The sequence below is a fragment of the Phasianus colchicus genome, chromosome 4 (assembly GCF_987193195.1).
Source record: "Phasianus colchicus chromosome 4, bPhaCol1.hap1.1, whole genome shotgun sequence".
Classification (NCBI taxonomy): Eukaryota; Metazoa; Chordata; class Aves; order Galliformes; family Phasianidae; genus Phasianus; species Phasianus colchicus.
In genome coordinates this window covers 7,577,063-7,595,786 of record NC_143439.1, presented here as the reverse complement: position 1 = coordinate 7,595,786, position 18,724 = coordinate 7,577,063, and the positions used below count along the sequence as shown (strand labels likewise).

At 40.6% G+C, this 18,724-nt stretch overlaps 1 protein-coding gene across 11 annotated transcripts in view; it reads right to left on the bottom strand.

Annotated features, from left to right (window-relative positions):
- SH3D19 (SH3 domain containing 19) overlaps positions 1 to 18,724 on the bottom strand; it is a 103,733-nt gene that overhangs the window by 63,947 nt on the left and 21,062 nt on the right. For 4 of the 11 annotated variants that reach the window (XM_090138513.1, XM_090138514.1, XM_090138512.1 and 1 more), the window contains exon 4: positions 13,592 to 13,713. In XM_090138513.1, coding sequence (XP_089994639.1) covers positions 13,592 to 13,647 — 56 coding nt within the window. In that variant the 5' untranslated portion in view covers positions 13,648 to 13,713. Of the gene's footprint in view, positions 1 to 12,949; positions 13,522 to 13,591; positions 13,717 to 18,724 lie in introns of those variants that run through there. The other 7 variants (XM_090138515.1, XM_031588893.2, XM_090138509.1 and 4 more) reach the window with 7 other exon arrangements.

The following is an 18,724-nucleotide window of genomic DNA, read 5'->3' as shown; positions in this document are numbered from 1 at the left end:
CCTCTCTGGGTGAGTCTTGAACCTCGAGACCTATTGACCACAGTAAAACTTCTAATTATATAAAGACCATATTTTTAACTTGCTAAAGAGATTAGCAATAAGCTACAGTCACCTTTAAAGCTTTTTGTGTGCTTGTGCAATATATAAATGAAAAAATAATTTACATATCTGCTAGAGCTACATTTGCTTCTGATCTGTTACTGTGGGAGGTGACGCCTGCATTGCAACAGCAAAATTGTGTGCACTGGTATAAACATGCACACCAGCCAGAAGAGAGAAGCTGATGCAGAAACAGACCAAGGAAGGAGACACTGTGTAAGATCTCAATGCACCTCAAAGCTGCCTATGTTGTAAGAAACTTGATCGTGCTCAGCACTGGTTACTTGTGCTGAGGACATGAACAGTAAAACTACGTGAGCAAATCAAGTATACGCAGCAGATGCATATGTTAAAACACTTGTACCTTCTAAACTTTAAACAGGAAATTTACGATAGATTTATTTTTAAAGCTCTGTTTTCAAGAGCAGAGTAATTTCCAAAGGTACAAATCAGCACAAGTTCAGACATGATATTACAGCTGGCCAATGCAACAGTGGTGTACTTCAGGTACACAGCACTAAGGCATACTCACAGTATCGCAATGAAGCTATGAAGAACCCTCCTATGTAATCTCAATACTTTCATAAAGTGAAGTAGAAATTGATTCACCTTTTTGATGAAGATTCATAACCACAAAATACCTTCCTGTCTAGGTACTAAAAACTGTTAGGTTTACATTTCTGAAAAACATTTTGCTGATGTTGCTACCATTAGCAATAAAAGGAAATGATCTTTCAAGAGGATGGTACTGCCATTTTCTTCCCAGAGATGTACGATGCCTGCATAGGTTCTTTTTAGTCCTCAAGAAGACAACAGAGCACAGTCTTACACCAGGTCTGCCTGTCATAAGGTGTCGATACACAACATGCAATAAGTGCAACACAGACAGACGTGTGAATAAATTCCTGACTCCTACACCCTGTAAACAGAGCATTTTATAAGCATCCACGTACTGCATTCATGACCTAAAAGTATTTTTCTTCTCGGGGGTTTGTGGACCAGCACAACCAGGATCGGGAGCCACAAGCTTTGAACATGTGTGCATAGGCACACTCACTCAAAACATACCCCTTTGTATTGTAGTAGCAGTCTTTGTATACATTTCAGCTAACTGCTCATAACTGTTGTGAAATCATATGCTATTTTGCAACTTGAAAGAGACGTAAACTTTACTTGTGAAGGACTGATGCTATATAGTAAAATTTATTTTAGGATGCAAAACACATTGCAAATTTCACTTTCCTCCAAAACCCAACAAACCTCCCCCAATCCCATCCTCATTTAAGGGTAATTAAAAGTTTTCTGAATTTGCTTACTCAAAACATGTTCTTATTTTTGAGGCAAACCGCAATAACCCATTTCTCCAGGGTAATCTTATGCGTTATGCACTTGTAAGTTAAGACTCATTTAATGTGAGTGAGACATGAATTCACAATAAGGTGCTGTTGAGCAGTATCAGATCAAGATATTCCCACTTCTGAATAAGCTGCTGCTACTAAAACTCTTAAACAAACTAAGAATAGTAAAAAAAATCCTGATTACTTGAACTCACTGACAGCAATGCTGACAGCACAGCTTCCAAAACCTTGATATATTAACCTGGAATTTAGGCATTATTGTTAGTGGAAGGAAATGCACAGATATATATTTGAAGAGGAATTTGGAGAAGGGGGGGAGGGTGACAGGGTGAAAAGGCATAGAAAGAAAAGCACTAAAATGAATGACTGTAATGCACTAAATCATAAAAGATCAAATCTGTGAAAAGACAACTTTAAGAGGCAAGTAACACCACTCATTTCTCTTAAGATACTATTGGAATACTCAGATATTATCAAATACTTTATAGTCCCTTGTTAAAATTGTTTACCTACTCCAAGTAAAGACACCTAATGAGAAAAATATTGAACCGGTTATTTTGTGGAAAGCATTTTCTACAAAAGTACACTTGAAATTAGTTCAGAAATTCTACTAGGTAACCAGAAGAAATTCTTTACTGTGAGGGTGGTGAGACACTGGCACCAGCTGCCCAGTGAGGTTGTCGATGTCCCCTGCCAGGAAGCATTCAAGCAAGGCTGGATGGGGCTGTGAACAACCTGGTCTGTGGGAGGTGTCCCTGCCTATAGCAGGGGGTTGGAACTAGATAGTTTTAAGTCCCTTCCAAGCCAAACCATTCTATAATTCTATTAGTAAAATATTTTCCTTCACTGACATTGGTGCTTCTGTCCAAACAGCGAAATGGAAATTAAAGATTATCTGAAAGTAAATATGATAATTGCTTCACACATAGATGGTGGTTGTTCTTTTTTTTTTCCCAAAAAATACCACAAAACGGATTAGTCCCAAAAAGGTTTCTTGCACTTCACCATAAAGATTAAAGGATCCGTAAATATCATTTGGTCCCCAAGGACCATCTTGCCAAGGAGTCACTGTGCTCTCAGATAGCATGCAGCTGAATTCCACTTACTATGATTTCATAACCTGCAGAAGCTGCAACTGTGCAGGAAATCTGATTGTTCAGTGACCAAAACTACTCTATCAGGCATTGTCCATGGGAAAATGAGGACATGCAGATCAGTCTCTAATTTAGAGTCTGATAACAATTTGAGATAGGAAACTGAAATGGAAGCCCGCTTCAAACAGTCTAAGTGCATCAGAAATTCTGTCTCTGGAGGACAGGGTTGGTTAGTTAGGAATCCCAAGGATCTCAGTGACTATGACAAGAATAAAAATACCTCAAAAATCACAGAATAGTTTGGGTCGGAAGGGACCTGTAAGATCACATAGTTCCAGCCCCCCTGCTGCAGGCAGGGACACCTCCCATAAACCAGGTTGCTCACAGCACCATCCAGTCTGGCTTTGAATTCTTCTAGGGAGGAAGCATCCACAAGCTCACTGGGCAATCCGTTCAACCACTTTCACAGTGAAGAATTTCTCACAGTAAAGAATTTCTTCCTGATACCTAGTCTAAATCTACCCTCTTCTAGTTTAATGCCATTTCACCTTGTCCTGCCACTATGTGGCCTTGTAAAGCATTCCTCCACAGCTTTTTTGTAGACCCCCTTCAGGTACTGGAAGGCCGCTCTAAGACTTCCCTGGGGTTTTCTCTTCTCTAGACTGAAAACCTCCAACTACAACCTTCTTATCATGGGCCCACTTGCCTAAGCAGTGGGGAATATTTAGATATATTCCCAGGCCCCAAAACAGAAAAAAGCTATTTGTTAAGAAGGAATATAGAAAATGAATGAGGGGGATAAGGAGGAAATAGTACGTCAGAAAAAATGAACACCATCCACTGAGATGGGAGAGGCAGGCAACCCTCTTGGAGCACAGGGCTTTTACACCACTTTGTAAGAAACACTTGCATGCTCAGAAAAAGTTACCACGGTTCATAACCCAGGTTGGTGTGTTGCTTATTGAAAAATTGAAAAACGTGGATAAATAGGACAGTTTGCAAGATGTAAACATACACCAATTGTAACAAAAATACTGCGTCTCTTTGTGAACCAAATTAAAGCTGTAAGTCACAATTTATGCAGTATCTTAAAAATAACCATTCATATTACACCTTTCATTCTTCACTAGTGGCCCTGGTACTTCAGGTAAGAGCTGAGTGCACCTGTCTCCGGGCTTCTGAGGAATTACAGTACTTCACAAAGCCCTCTCATCTGTTTTTCAGAATGTTTAGCAATTGTACTTCCTCCTCCTTCAGCCTTTCAGAAAATACACAGTAGGAAAAAAGCTATTATAAAAGTCCTTTACAGCAGCTTCTAGCCTTGACATCAGGTTAGCGTATCTAGTCTTCAGTCTTCTAAATAAGAATTCCACTCATTCTATTGCTGTTCAAAGTAACACGTAGCAGTTCCTCTCTACTGTCCGATGAAAGGCTTCAAAAGCATCTTTAAACATCTGATGAGGAGATGGCAAAGCTATCAGCAACCAGAAAAGGTGAAAACAAGGCTCCTGTGTTTACCACAGAAAAGAAAAAACAGGTCATTTTGCTCAGAAATCCAAAGCTGCCAGCAACCATTGCAATCTTCAGTACCTTAGAGAAACAGCTCCATTCCTAAGCACACCTAGACTTCACCTTTTCCCTATCCTGCCCCGTGCATATATCAAAGGCATCAGAGGATTCAGCAGAGCCATCCAACCCACACTACTAAGCATGTTAACTTCACCCTGTTGTCAAGAGCGTAATGTACCTCAACTAAGTGTTCTTAATGACGGATCCACCAATGCCAACTAAGCAGCAAATGGAGAAACGAAGTGTGCTTAGAGTCACAGTAGCAGCTACTATGCCATTCCTAGAGTAGATGCTGGTGACCTACAAAGTTTTACATATGGAATAAACACGGGAAAAGATAATTGGTCCTCTTGACACTACGTCTACTACTGCAGGAAGCATGAGGTCTGCACCGCTATCCCATCTCATCTCTCAGCAATACCATTCCAGCAATACTGCTTCCCCAAGCATTGTCTTGATCTGCTTAAGCAGAGAGGTGGTGGACTACAGCACACGCCTTCCGCTCCAGCACTCTATTCGCTGGTGAGCTTCATCCTTCTATTTTGGATATGACTGACTATTTTTCAAGACATACTTAGAATCATTTAGACCTTCACGAAAGTTCTATAAAGGTCTTGGAAAAGACCATCAAGATCATCAAGTCCAACCATCCAACCAAAATTTTGACAAGCTTTTGACAAATCACAAAGCTTGCAGTACTTGTCACGAGATAGGAAAATGGCATTATCAGGTGCCACTACAAGAACTAGGTAACAAAACAGATTTTTCCAAAACTTTTACTTGGATCCCAAATCCCATCATTTCTACTCGTTTTTATATAGCAGATTTACAGTACAGACAATCATAAAATGAATACAACACACCAAGGGAATAATTTATTATGTGAAAGTTATCAAAATGCTGAGCTTGTTCCCAGGCTTTTATGTCCCATCACTCACACAGGATGAGCAAACAATATTTTAATAATAAATAACACCACAGCACTCTGTTCAGTCAAAAACTCTTGTAAATGATTTAACACAGATGTGCACAACCTGAATCAATTTTCATGTGTTGATCTGTGATACTGACTGCTTGGGTTTTAATGCAAGACAGAGTGCACAATGAATATAAATCTATCACCTCAAGAAAACAATTTACATTTAATTTTAGCTTGTCTCCTACATATAGAAATCAAATGCTATAGCTAAAGAAAAAAACTACCACTAATAGCTTATTTCATGCATACAGTATCCTGTCTAGAAGGAGAATGCATCAAAAATACCTTCGTAGGAAACCAAGTGCCTGAAATTTACTTACAGTTTTTGGAATATAAATCACCATGTTCAAAGTCACATTAAAGAAAGCAAAATATTTATGGGACATTCATCATCGCAACCCAAGAACTAATGAATACCCTGTAAAAATATCAGCCAGCATGTAACTGATAGTAATTTTAAGTAATGCATAATTAAGTTGTGTTTCTTACTACAAGGTAATATTTGAAGGTCAAAAGTTTAAGTCGCTTTAAAAAGGAATTAATTTAACAGGGATTTTCATATGGAACTTCCAATAAGTTTCTAAGATACTGGCTGCAAAGGAGAAGGAACCCTTCTTGGTATTAAAAATTAAATTCCAGTAGAGGTTTCTTTGCATACTTTCTTGAAGACACTTATAGGCAATTGTATAAAAAAAATTCTAAACAAAATGAACCTTTTACCTGATACATCATAACTTTCTTATGGACATCAAAATTATATAAGTATTACCTTGAGTTTTTTTCAGTTTGGGACAATGAAGCAAAACAGTTTCAAGCTTTACTGTCATCCAGCCCTTCAGGCTTGTCCCCAAAATAACTACATACAGCCACAAGAAGCAAAAATACATTTTTTTCTTGTTGTTCTGTATGCAAAAAAAATCACAGGCCAATAAAGTTCATCGTTGAATCTTATTTAGAATTCTATTAAATCTTGAAGTGTCCTGAAATCAAGACAAAAATGTCAAATCGATGTTTTTAGAACATATCCAAACCATAGAAAACTGCTGATTTACAGCTCCACCTGAATCAGTGTAACAGAGCACTACATCAGATAATCAACTTAAAGATATTGATATCCATAAAATACTGTCTTTCAAAGTTCATAAAGCATCAGGAAAATAAATGAAGTTGTCCTGCTACATGCCATCACCCACTAAGTCTATGCTTGCCCCCAAAAAACTTAATTTTCGTCCTTCACTAAGGAGAAGGATAATTGCCAAACATAAACCACAGACAAACAGATAATATACTGTCTTCTCAAATCCAAATTTGGAATGCTTCAGTAGCTTTGGTACATGTTGTTTTTCAAATGAAGAGCAAAAACTTCAGCTAGCAATTTGGCTGATGCTTTATCTCTGGTTTTGAACAGTTTAAAATACTAGATAGGTGAAGCAGAACTGCCCAGTAAGAATACTGAAAGGGCCAGGCTTTTTCAGTCCAGTACAGAGGAGGCAAACAAGTCATCTAACAGCAGCACACAACTGTTTGAAGGACAGTAACAAAGCTCAAAAATGCAAGCTGATATTAGCAGACAGTATAACAAGGAGCAATGATCACAACTGAAGCTTAGGTGGTTCAGGATGAATATGAGGAAAAATTCCTTTGCTAGGAGGTAGTGCAGCACTGAAAGAGTTTGCCTGTAGAGGCTGCAAATCCTTTTTTGGGAGATATTGATCACAACATAGCTAAAGAAAACCTTGCTGAATGGATTCTGTCTCAGCAAGATTCCTGCGTCAATTCAGAGGCTGGACTAGGCCACCCTCAGAGCTCACTTCCAGCCAATTCTGTCACTACTTTAAGCAACAAAAAGTAAAAATCAAAAACAAAGATAAAAGAAAAAAAATTAAGAAAGCAACTACACACTACTATATGTAAAGCATTGTATTTAACTAGAGATAACAAGCATCAATGAAACAATAGAATAAATATGTCAAATGGTTTTAAATGCTTTCAAAATAAAAATTCATATTGCACATACAGAGAAAAGGTCAACGCCACCTCTCCATTGTTTCCAGATTTTAACTCAGGGCTATACTGCCAGAAGTTAGTAATTAACAATATTATTTACAAATATTAAGCCTGTTTCATCCGTAAACAAAAACTGATGTGGTAAAAACTTAAAGAATCACAACATGGTTTGGATTGGAAGGGAGCTTAAAACTGCCACGGGCAGGGACACCTCCCACTAGGCGAGTTGCTCAGGTTTTCACAATGATATTGTGACTCACTCTGCCCTTTGCTGTCCATACCATTTTGTTATGCAACAATCCTGTTTTATTACTTGTTACCTTGACAGGAAATGATTGATTACAACATGCAGTAAATAGCATGGTCTTTGGACAATCATAACTCAGTGGGTTGTTCTCTTCAGCTATAATCTCATCACTCCTTAAGCAATGATTCATTTTTGTGCCTCTTCTCGGCTGCAATCTAAGAGAAGGTTCATTCCATCACATAACTCTTGTTATTTCTCATTCTACAGTTTCCTTAGCTAGGATTACACTCCGCCCTGTCAACTATCACCAATTATTCAGTTATTTTCCTTAGAGTAGCATTTATTTTTCGAAGAATTGCTTCTTCAGAAGACAACCTTAGTTTTCAGTTGACACTCTTGCCCAAACTTCAAGGAGGTTTGTGTTGGTTTTTTTTTTTGCCACTGACAACACACTAGAATTTAAAAAAAATAAATAAATTTCCACATACAGGCTACATTATTATATTTTCAAAAACTTAGTCTTATGCTTATCACAAACTAGATTTGCAGACCAATAAATTTAGTGGAAACACATGCAATAATTTCAGTAAGCTATAGAAACAACCTAATCAAGTAAACTAATTAACCAAGTAATCCTTACCTAATATAACATAATAGCTCTAGCATGAGATTATTACATTATTTGTGTTCTTTAAACTAAGTGTTTTACTGTGGTGGTGCCTCTATTACAAAGCTGGAAGCCATTGAGCCCGAATTGGGACTGCAAAAACTAGAGTAGACCAAATCCCAAGAACAAAGAGCTCTTAATCCAGCTGGCAACCAACCTTTCCACCTCTTGAATTTATTATCCATCTGATTAAATAAACACTCCCAAAACTTTTTCTTCTTTTCAAGGGCTTCTTGTGTGCACATAGACAGGCTAGCAGATCACAGGTATACTTTATATTTATTCAATACAATTAATCTGTTATTATCTTCTTCCCTTTTGAGTTGGTTACTCTCACTGCAGAGATATGGAACGATTTCAAGATTAACACTGACAGACACAAGAATGCTGATGACAAAGTTTCCAGTTGACCAGTCCTGACTTCTGTAAGCAGAAGCAGATCGTTCTACTTCATAAACGTAACGTTTAGTTAAGCTTATAGTAATACAACACCTAACTCCTAGAGCCACTTTCTCTGTATCACATTTTCTCTCTACCTCAGGGTCACAGCACCCCATGGGAGCTGTTATGGCCGAGCTGTTCATATTATGATCTAGTGAACCCTAAGGAAGATCATCACTTAATCAGTTTCAGGCTGAATTTCATGAATAATCTCAGACCTTATTCTTTTATCCTGGAGACTGAACACATCTTATATATTAATTTGGGAATGACTACAACACTCTCGTATCAAATATTATCTGAAAAAAGAAAGTCCCTGATGCCTGCAAAGTATTGTTCCCTGCATTTTATCTGCCAAACTATACAAACGTACCTTCTTAATTTCTCAGCATGTTGAGAAGGGCAACGTTCAACCTTAATTTGTCACATTTGACACAGCTCATTGTTCCCAGCTTCCAAAACAAGTCAGCACCAGTCTGATGTGGGAGTTGTGAGAGTATAAAAAAATTGATCAAACTGTTAACTGGATCTTGTTTTGGCTAAAAACGAAAGCATCCATTCAATTGACCAACCAAAAGTAGGTAATTTCCACCCATAACTTACATTTGCCCAGTAGAGCTGAAAAAGTTTAGAAAAACACTTGAAATTGTGTGAAGAAACAGCAAAAAAAAAATCAGATGTTTCAGTCAAGATAGCAACATTTATAGCCACTGCACAGGAGTGAACCACAGACAAACATTTGCCATAAAAACAGAGTAACATTAAATTAGGTTAATGTCTTTCCATACTCTGACCATCTGTAGTTTTAATTGCACATTAAATTAAAAATCACAATAGCTCTTCATTATGAACTTAAATTTTATTACTGACTTCTATATTTGGTAATTTTTCTTCTTATTTGAAGGAAATGTCTGCTACCTACATTACAGACTATTCTTTTTCTAGAAACAGTGACTAAAACTCAAAGTGAAATGACAGAGATACTAAATGTGTTAGAATTACACATATATTTCAGGCAACACCAGAATACTGAGATTCTCTCTCACTCCTAACAGGGCAAGTCTTTTGTGCACAGACCAAATTAACCAATGCACTTCATCACTAAGATTTACTGGATTCACTATCAAGTTTCCTGGAAATGCGCTTATTTTACTGTGTACACACAAAATAAAAAGCTAGTCAAAACAGGAAAGCGTACCAGATGAGGGTCTAAAGTTAAAGTGGATAAATAAGTCTAAAGGAAAAGAAAATTATTAAGTTTGTTCAGTTTTTGTTTAATATTCACAGCACTTTTCTGATAAAGTAAAAATACTAATATTCTAAATTTAAAACAATCTGTTAAAATTCAGTGTTCTCCATCACTTCCTTGAATAAGAATATATGCAGCACAAATACAGAACAAAAGAGGGAATAAAGAATCACAATTTTTTTTATATTATAGTTTAAAAAAAAGTCTCCCCATAGGTGGCCAAGCAATCCCATCTCATTAATCTGGGTAGCTTTTTTTTCTCTAAGAATATATCATTGTTTTCTTTCTTATTACTTGAACAGTGAAAAGAAATAAAAACAAGACAACCAGCATTTTTTCAAAACCAAAATCATTCTATTAAGAAGATTCCTTAAGTGTTCTGTTCTTGTTTTCTTCCAGCTTTTCCAGAACATGCTAATCAATAAAAGCTTTCTTGAATTCACTGATAATTCACCTGTTGGCATGACATGCATTGGTATAAATAGGCCATCATAAAATGTAGTTAAGCTATCTAAGATGACTGTCACAAACAGGCAAGGCTCTGATCCCACCTCATCCAGCAACATCTCCAAGTAGTCATTCCCTGCTTTAACATCAGTGCTGACACTTGTCTACTGCTTCAGCAAGCTTTTTCAGCTTATTAAACCAGCAAAAATAAATCCAAACACCATCTAATCTCTGATAGAAAGGCAAAAAGAAACACACACAAGTGTAACTCCAACAGCTCAAGCTACAATTTGACAGCAATCTAAGCCAAACTAACTCCTAGCTGGCATAGAATCTTACCTCCCTCAGGCCGCATGTTCCCACTCTCTCTTTTGTGCCAGCTTCAACATTCATCAAATTCTGTACAGAACCACTCCAGCAAGCTGAATCAGCAGAAAGTCATCCACCAAAGAGAAAAAACAGCTTTCTGCTGGGCCAGTGCACCAGAACAGGTTGGTGCAGGTCGTAGTGAACACAAGATCTCCGAGCTCAGCCTCCACAGCCACCAGAGAGCTCAGCCCAGGCTGCCACAAAAGCACACTGGGGACTTGGCTCACCAGCAGGTCAGACAAGCAGAAGAGCTTGTCACTCCAGAAAGAACAGAACTGCAGATCCAAGGAAGTTGTGATCCCTCTGGCAGCAGCAAGCTTCTAGATTAGCCTGCTTCACCCTCTCGTGTCCAGAGTAGCACAACTGTGACTAAACTCCTGGGCAAATACCCCTTCATTCAATGGCATCCTGTATTCCGGTCCTTCAGTAAAGCACTGCTTATTACGTGTCTGAGTATTTTATAAGTCTGAAGCGTTTCCGAACTTTTACCTTTCAACTAACTGCCTCTTGCTTTGCATACAAGCCTTGTTTGCGCAGGGCAAAGGTGAGCAACTGCCCCTACTCTCATGCATACACTGAACCTACCAAAAATTTAACTTACATATAATCACCATTAGTTTAACAGATTGAAATGCTTAAATTGACAGCTAAGATGCATCAGCTCCTTTGGAGCTCTGTAAAAACAGTAAGTTATTCAATGCTAAACATTTTGTTATTGTAACTGCACATAATACATAAGAAATATAATTTTCAAGAGGATTCTAGATAAAGATACAAACAAGGGAAGGACAACAAACTCATCCACCTAACAAGACATTTCTCACGGACGCCTTAAGAACACTGCTGGCAAGCTTTGTGTCTGCCTTCCAATGCAGAGTCTTTAGAACAGATGGAAGGGAGGAGCGACAGCCACAGCAGAACGTTCATCATTTACACATTCTTTACACAAGTCAGGTAGACAGCGTCTGGCTGCTTTCAGAGAGGGATGTCAGGAAAAAATAATAATGAAAATTTAAAAACTAAAGAAGTGTTATTTACTACTCATTAGTAGCATTGCACCCAAGAGAAACTCTAGGAACAAGCTTTGTTTCACAACAAGAAAACCAAGATTATGTACGCATATACGTAAACTGCAAAAAGAAATGTTTTCCACCAATTCAAGTCTCCAAAAGAACCTCTACAGAACAGACCCCAGAACTAGCAGCTCACTTTTTGCTACTGAAGAAGTTGTACAGGAACCAACACTGGTTTTGCACTCTGCCCTCAAGGAGGCGAAATCCCAGCATGTGCCAAGCCACAGTGGCAGCTGCTAATCCAGCACCTGCCCAGGAATGCACTCACACAGCTGGGACTGTGGGGAGCCACAGGACAAGCGCGTTGTGAGTCTTCCTCCGCAGCAAGATCCCTCAAATTGCTGTGTTTTTCTCATCTACAAGGGAATGTTCCTGCTGCTCAAATGGATGCAAAACCACATGAATTGTAAAAGTTACTAAAGCATTAAGGTTCTATGATAATTACTAAATGCCACTATATTTGGAATCCGATTTGAAATATGAAGAGGAGCTGGTAATCGTCCTGAAAGCAAACCTTATGAAAACAATTCACTCTGGAGGAAATTTTACAGAGAAAAGGAAAAAGGCCAAATTTACCAACTTAGTTATCATGGAAAATGTGATACAGGCATTGCTTGTCAATTAACAATGAGAACTGAATTCAAGAAATAACTTGAACTGCTGACAGGGCCCAGTGGATTTCACCGCATCAAGTAAAAGCTTATTTCAGTCACCAAGTCACTATAAAGTTTGCTCCCAACCTCCGTCTCCACTCTTTCTTGTACACAATAGTTCTTACCTCCTGTTTGCCAAGGCTTGCCATCCTTACCTACACGGAAATGGTTACACATGGACAACTTTTAAATTTAGAAGCTCCTCCACCCTGGGATTTACAAGATGAATCAGTCACGCATTTTATCTCATGGTATGTTAAATATCTGGATGTGTTTGGTGGGGAACAGATGTCTACATTACCATTAGGTTGGAGGAGCAGTCTCTCAGAGTGCACTTCACCACGCTCAGAGCACATGCTTTCAGTTGACACAAGGCAAGGTAGAGATGCACCCCTACCAAATTCATTCTGGGTGAAACCGACTGCGTCAGCACACTTCAGCAGAGCTGCTAATGCGAACCAACCCATCACAGGAATCCAGTGCAACAACCAGGCTAGGGCTGGTCACTGAGGGGACACCAGGTCTTCAGCATCAATTGTTCAGCGTGGAACACCCCGGCTGTCCTCTCGCAACCCACAGCCGGGAGGCCCAGCATCCTTCCAGCAGAGAGGCTCCGGCTGCTCGGCCTGGCAGTCCCCAGACGGCCGACGCCTCAGCCCAGCTTCTCGTCTTCCCCAGACCCTCGCCCGCCCCTCACCTGCTGCCGAGCCCAGGGCCCGGCGGTGCCTCCTGCCGAGCTCCCGCAGCTCCTCCTCGTCCTCCTCCAGCCTCCAGGCTTCGGCCATCGGCGAGGGGGCGCGGCCGACGCCGCTCAAAGGCCGGGGGCTACCATAGCCAGCCGGGGGCCCTCCCGCCCCCTCCCAGGACGGCTCGGGAGGCCGGCGCCTTCCCTCAGCGCGGCCGCTCGTCCCCGAGCCCGTCCCCGCCGGGCCTGCCTCGCACCTGCGCCCTGCCTGCGAGCTGTCGCGTTCCTGCCGGCGGGGCGAGCAGGGGCGAGGGAGCTGCCGGCTGCCGAGGAGGAGGAGGCGGCGGCGGGAGGAGGAAAGGCAGCGGAGACGCCGGCTGCCCTTCCTGCCCATCCGCGGCTCGGCGTCAGCAGGAAGCCCCACGGCCGCCTGGCACCACCACAAAAGGGGGCGGAGGAGACGGCGAGGGGAGGAACCTGCGGCCGCCGGCGGGCAGCGCCGCGCCGGGCATCTCGCGGCTACAGCGGGCCGGGATCGCGCCGGGCAGGCCTGCGTGGGTCCCGAGCGGCACCGCGATACACGATGAGGGGAACGCGGTCGGGGTCTTCCTTTTATTTAAAAGCCAAGTTTAAGAAGGCAAAAAGGCCGCTTACTGCGAGGGACCTGGCAAGCTGGGAACTCCAGCAGTTTGTGGAGGTGCGGGTGTCATCGTGGCAGGGATCTGCGTCCTACAAGGTGCAGCTGGGGCAGGTGTCCTGCTCCGTCCTTAGAAGACCTGGACAGGAAGAGAAGCATAGGAGATGTAAATAATAGAAAAAAGACATAGGGGTAAGAAACACAGCCCAACCCTGCAGATCAGGGCTCTGGGAGGTCCATCACCTTATGGCTGCATGAAGGAAGGCATTCGAACTATGGCCAGCTCCAACTCATGACCTGGAGGATGTGGTTTTTGGCATGAGGTTCACAAGGGGCTCTCTTAAACCTCTTAAGAAGTGATCTTATGGATGCACTTGAAACCATGAAGTACACACTTCCAGTACTAAAGTGATTTGCAACATCTGGCTGCACTTCAGGTTGGATACTTTGAACTCAGTTACAGTTTCAGCTTTTTTTTCTGGGCCACACTTGCTTGTATCTAGAAGCAAAGTAACATTGTTCCTTCTTGTAATACAAGTTACCATAAAACCAGTTCATAAATGTTTTTACAAGTGACTCCACAGTGAACCTTACTGAGGAAAGAGCATATGAGGAAGTAAAATTCAGCTTCGGAGCAGGTGGATAATGGACAGTAAAAGAAAGTATGTGACAGTACATTAGAGCAGGAAGAGAAAACACTAATCCCAACGTTGAGCAATATTTGTGTTTACTCAGTAAGCACCAATGACTCCACGCACTGAATGAAGTACTGTGCAGGAAGAAAAAAATCTCTATGATATGTAAATATGAAAGATGGGCTATGCATTTCTTTCTGTTTCAGTCCTTCAGCCTTAAGAGTTTTCACCTTCCTGCCCCCTCTCCCCCCCCCCCCCCCCCAACCCTGAGCATTTAGTATTCAAGGGACATAATAGTTCTAAGCACATGCTATAAAAGGAACCTAAGGCTAGTCATAAAACTGAATGTACAGTAGGAGTGTATTACAGACAAGTCAAACCTGTCACCACAAGTATGTGTTCTCAAAAGCCACATGCTTCAGAAGAGCTCTGCATCATCTGGAGGAGTGTGTTGGCTAGAAGACCTCACAAATTCCAATGCCAGATCAACGCCTTGCATTTGATCCAGCCTGGGTATGTAATTCCTCTATGGTGCACTTCTGCCACAGACATTCTAAAGAGGTTCACCAGAAGGCCTTACCTCTGGGACAAAAAAAAGAAAAACAAAACAGTTCCAACACAGAAAGGTATGAGGCACACCAGAACGGAGTAAAGTCACTGGAATGCATAAGACAAATCTCACATAAAACAAACAGGATGTGTTGCTTGTACTCTAGTTCTCTGCTGTAGAGCAATAACGCTCCATCTGTGTTCAGTGCCTAAATACCACTACCCACAAAGTAACAAAGAGCAATAAAACCAGATAGCCAGATCTGCATCACACAGTCAAAGTAAGGTTTCTAGAGATGAAGCTCCACAGAGAAACACGATGTAACAGTACAACGTGATGGAAAGCATAGCAGTAATAGCAGGGTAGCAAAGTCCTAGGCTGCAGCAAGTGAGAATGAACCCAAGCGCAGCAGACATGGACACAGAAGCAAAGGAAAAAAAGCTGCTTACCCTTGGAAGGCCTCAGGTACACAGGGATCTCCAGTGAGATCCCCTTGCCTCCACTGCCAGCCCTTAAATGAGGTCTGGGAAAGGGGTTGGATGCTAGTTACACCCCTCTGCTCACTTAGGTGCATTGCATACATCTGAGCTCTCCTGGGTTGGCCTTGCCTTCCCAGCAGGTGCTCAATCACTGCTTCATTTCTACACATAGCAACAGAAGGGAGCCTAAAATTATGTAGAAGACAAATATGGACACCATGGAAAAGGGGTAATGAATGTATTAAGAACAGGAAGGACTGTTTCTAATATGCCCAAAAGACAATTTTAAAAGCCCAGAAAGTAAGAACAGGAAGGACTGTTTCTAATATGCCCAAAAGACAATTTTAAAAGCCCAGAGAAAGTCTTTCTTACAAATGAAAGCCCTGTACTTTGATTATGCAGAACAATGAGGTCTCTGAAGTGCCAGCTTGGCCATATACCAAGCTCTGCCACTGGGCAATGGCAGCAAGGATTGAAGTTCCTGCTCAGAGCTAGTGGTGATTAAGAGATGCCTGGAACTGACCCAGAACAGATTTCACCAGAATTGAAGAGATCAGACTGTGATACAACTCACAGGTGGATACAAGGTTCAGGTAGCAATAACCAACATACTACCAGAATCTACTGGAAACAGTTTCCAACCAGTACTGCTGGATACAAGTAAAAATTATCAGTATTTGAATAAAATTGAAATACGAAGCAGTAGTGCATAAAATCCTTGCATCAGGATTTTCTTTTTTTCTTGCTTCTTATTGCAAGAAAGCTCCATGCAATAATGTACATTACCTCCAAAAGGTGGTAGCTTACCACTAGGTAGAACTCTTCAGGACATGTTGTCCATTGCTATGTTCACACTGCCTGTGTGCAAATGCCACAAGTATCCAAAGCTTGAAGTCACTTTTTTTTTTTTTGCTTTAAATGCCTGTGTATGGGATAATACACAGGTATGTTCAGGATAGTACATTTTCATCCTCTTCACCTCTCTTAACAGCAAAGTCTACTAAGACTAAGGGCACAGGGATGGAGAACTTTGTTTCTTACAAGGAATTATTTTCTAATGAGCACTTGTCCAGCTACACTTCTTCATAATGTGTGAGTTGCTCCTCACATCCATTGATGTTGGTGTTCTCAGGTGATCAACAGCTTCAGCACTGCTCTGTCAAAGCAGCATTACGTCAGCATCTTCATACTTGATAAAGCTCTCCCAATTACTTCCATTATTTGTAAGAAGACAGGCTTTAACAAGCTTGTGGGAGATAAATGGGGCTCTGACAGAGTGCTCCTGAGTAGTTCCACGTGAGCAGACCCAGTGACACATTCTGACACAGCCCCACACCTGGGTATTTTCTAGGAGGAGAGCGCTATACTTTTGGGGTTTTAGACAAGCAGCAAAACCAGTTGTTGAAATAACCAAAACAGCTGGAGTTGCTTATCTAATAATAGCTTAGTCCAGACAGAGTAATTTGTGATAATTTGGCTCAGATTGGAACACAAAAAAAAAGTTCTGCTGGGTTCCCACACCCAGGGAAGAAGGAAATGGGGGTGGGGACTGAACTCAACAATTTCAAACACAGCAAAAACTCAAGTCATGCAAGAAATTTGCTCCAGAAGAAAACGTGTTCCTCTTCTACTCTCAGCAAATAAACCGATAGAAATTAAAAAAATAAAAAATAGAAGAACAAAAACAGAAGAGGAAGAAAAAGTAAACAGAAAAAACTCCAAAAGTTAAAAAAAAGAGCACATCACCACGTGTTCTGCACTGAAGTCCTGTATGAAGTACAATATCCTTGTGTCTTAGAAGCAGGATGAAAGAAAAAATGCACTCTTATACTGCAGAGAGAATCTCTGCTGTGTGTATATGCGTAGGAATAAAAGGACTTCTGTGTATTTCATAGCTATACTTCTCCTAGAAAAGAAATCTTATTGTCTCAAGAAGTCTGTAATTCAGCTGTTAGAATCTGGAAATTTCTCACTGAGATTCTACTTCGCCATATGTACTAATGCTGTAATGTGCATACTTGGAATTTCATGATGGAACAGCAGAAGGAAGCAACTGGGTAAATGAGTCTTTGTATTCTCTGCAGAACATTTACAATTAGTTGCCTTAATAGTTATTATTTTTTAAGTACTTTGTTCTGATTTGCATCCTTGGAATTGCTGCTTTGTGTGTCCCTGCAAATAGGCACTGTTTTTCAACAAAAAAAATATCAGCTCCATAGAACCGCTTAATTGAAGCTGCTTATGTAGCCTCAATGTCTATTCAGGTTCTGCAAAGCAGCTGAAGCCTGCAATGAATGTATCAGTGTTTGGCAGAGATACAGAAACCTCAGACCACAAAAAAATGCAGACGAGATTTTTTTTAAAAATGCAAGGGATGAAAAGAAGAGTTTGCAGAAGAGAAAACGTAGCCTTTAGGCACAACAACATTATTTTTGTTCTGAGTAAAATTAACAAGGATCTTGCTCAACAGAGGAGCAACACTGGCAATACAGCCAGTATAGGAAATGGACTCTGTGGAGAGTCAAGATCTGATAATTTGATCTCCATTTGTGTTCATCTGGTCCAATGGATTCTCAGGTAGCTGGAGAATGACATATCAGGAGCCTGCAGGCTTCCTGAAAGGTCTCCGGATAAGTGTGGACTCCTTTGTGCTGTTACAACTACTTGTGGTTCCCATCATATCAGCAGGAGGACAGTCTAAACATTGATGATTTTGTGATAAGTGAAGATGATAAAAATAGAAGATTATTGATTTCCTTGAATAAAAACCTCTCTGAGAGGTGTGAAATTATCTCTACAGAAAACCAAGGATTCTGAGATTGGTGTAAGAACAAAAAAAAGACTTCTGTATGAAAGGAGCAAATCTAATACTTACAAGCGATCAGAAACCATGGTGTAATTCATTAAATAAATAAAACAGGTGGCCAGATACACAAAAACTATTCAGGAGTTTTTAGAGTTGCCAGTTTTTGAATTAGTTGTACTAATATTTTTAATTTCTTCTGCTTTTTTTTTTAAACTTGGACAAAAAGTACCCTTTACTTTCCTATCTTTTTAATTAGCAAACATCTTGTAATACCATAATGTGATAAACACAGCAGAGAGAGCAGAGTAGCAAAGTCCTAAGCTACACTAACCAAGGACTTTGCTCAAAAGAAATAGCCATAGTCACAGATGCAAAAAAAAAAAACAAGAAAGTCACTTACCTTCAGAAGGCCACAAATACACAAGGATCTCCAGGAAAAAACCCTTACCTCTACTGCCAACCTTAAATGAGGACTGGGAAGGAGCAGACCCTGCCTCCACCCCTTCCGCTCACTCAGGTACATTGCATGCACCTGAGCTCCCCTGGGTTGGCCCTGCCTTCCCACCAGGTGCTCAAATTCATCCACTATAGTAAATACAGAAGTTTCCCAGAGTACTGAAATTGGTCATTGTAATGGAAATGCTGCCACAGCCTGAACCAGTGATTAAGCACCAGGTAGG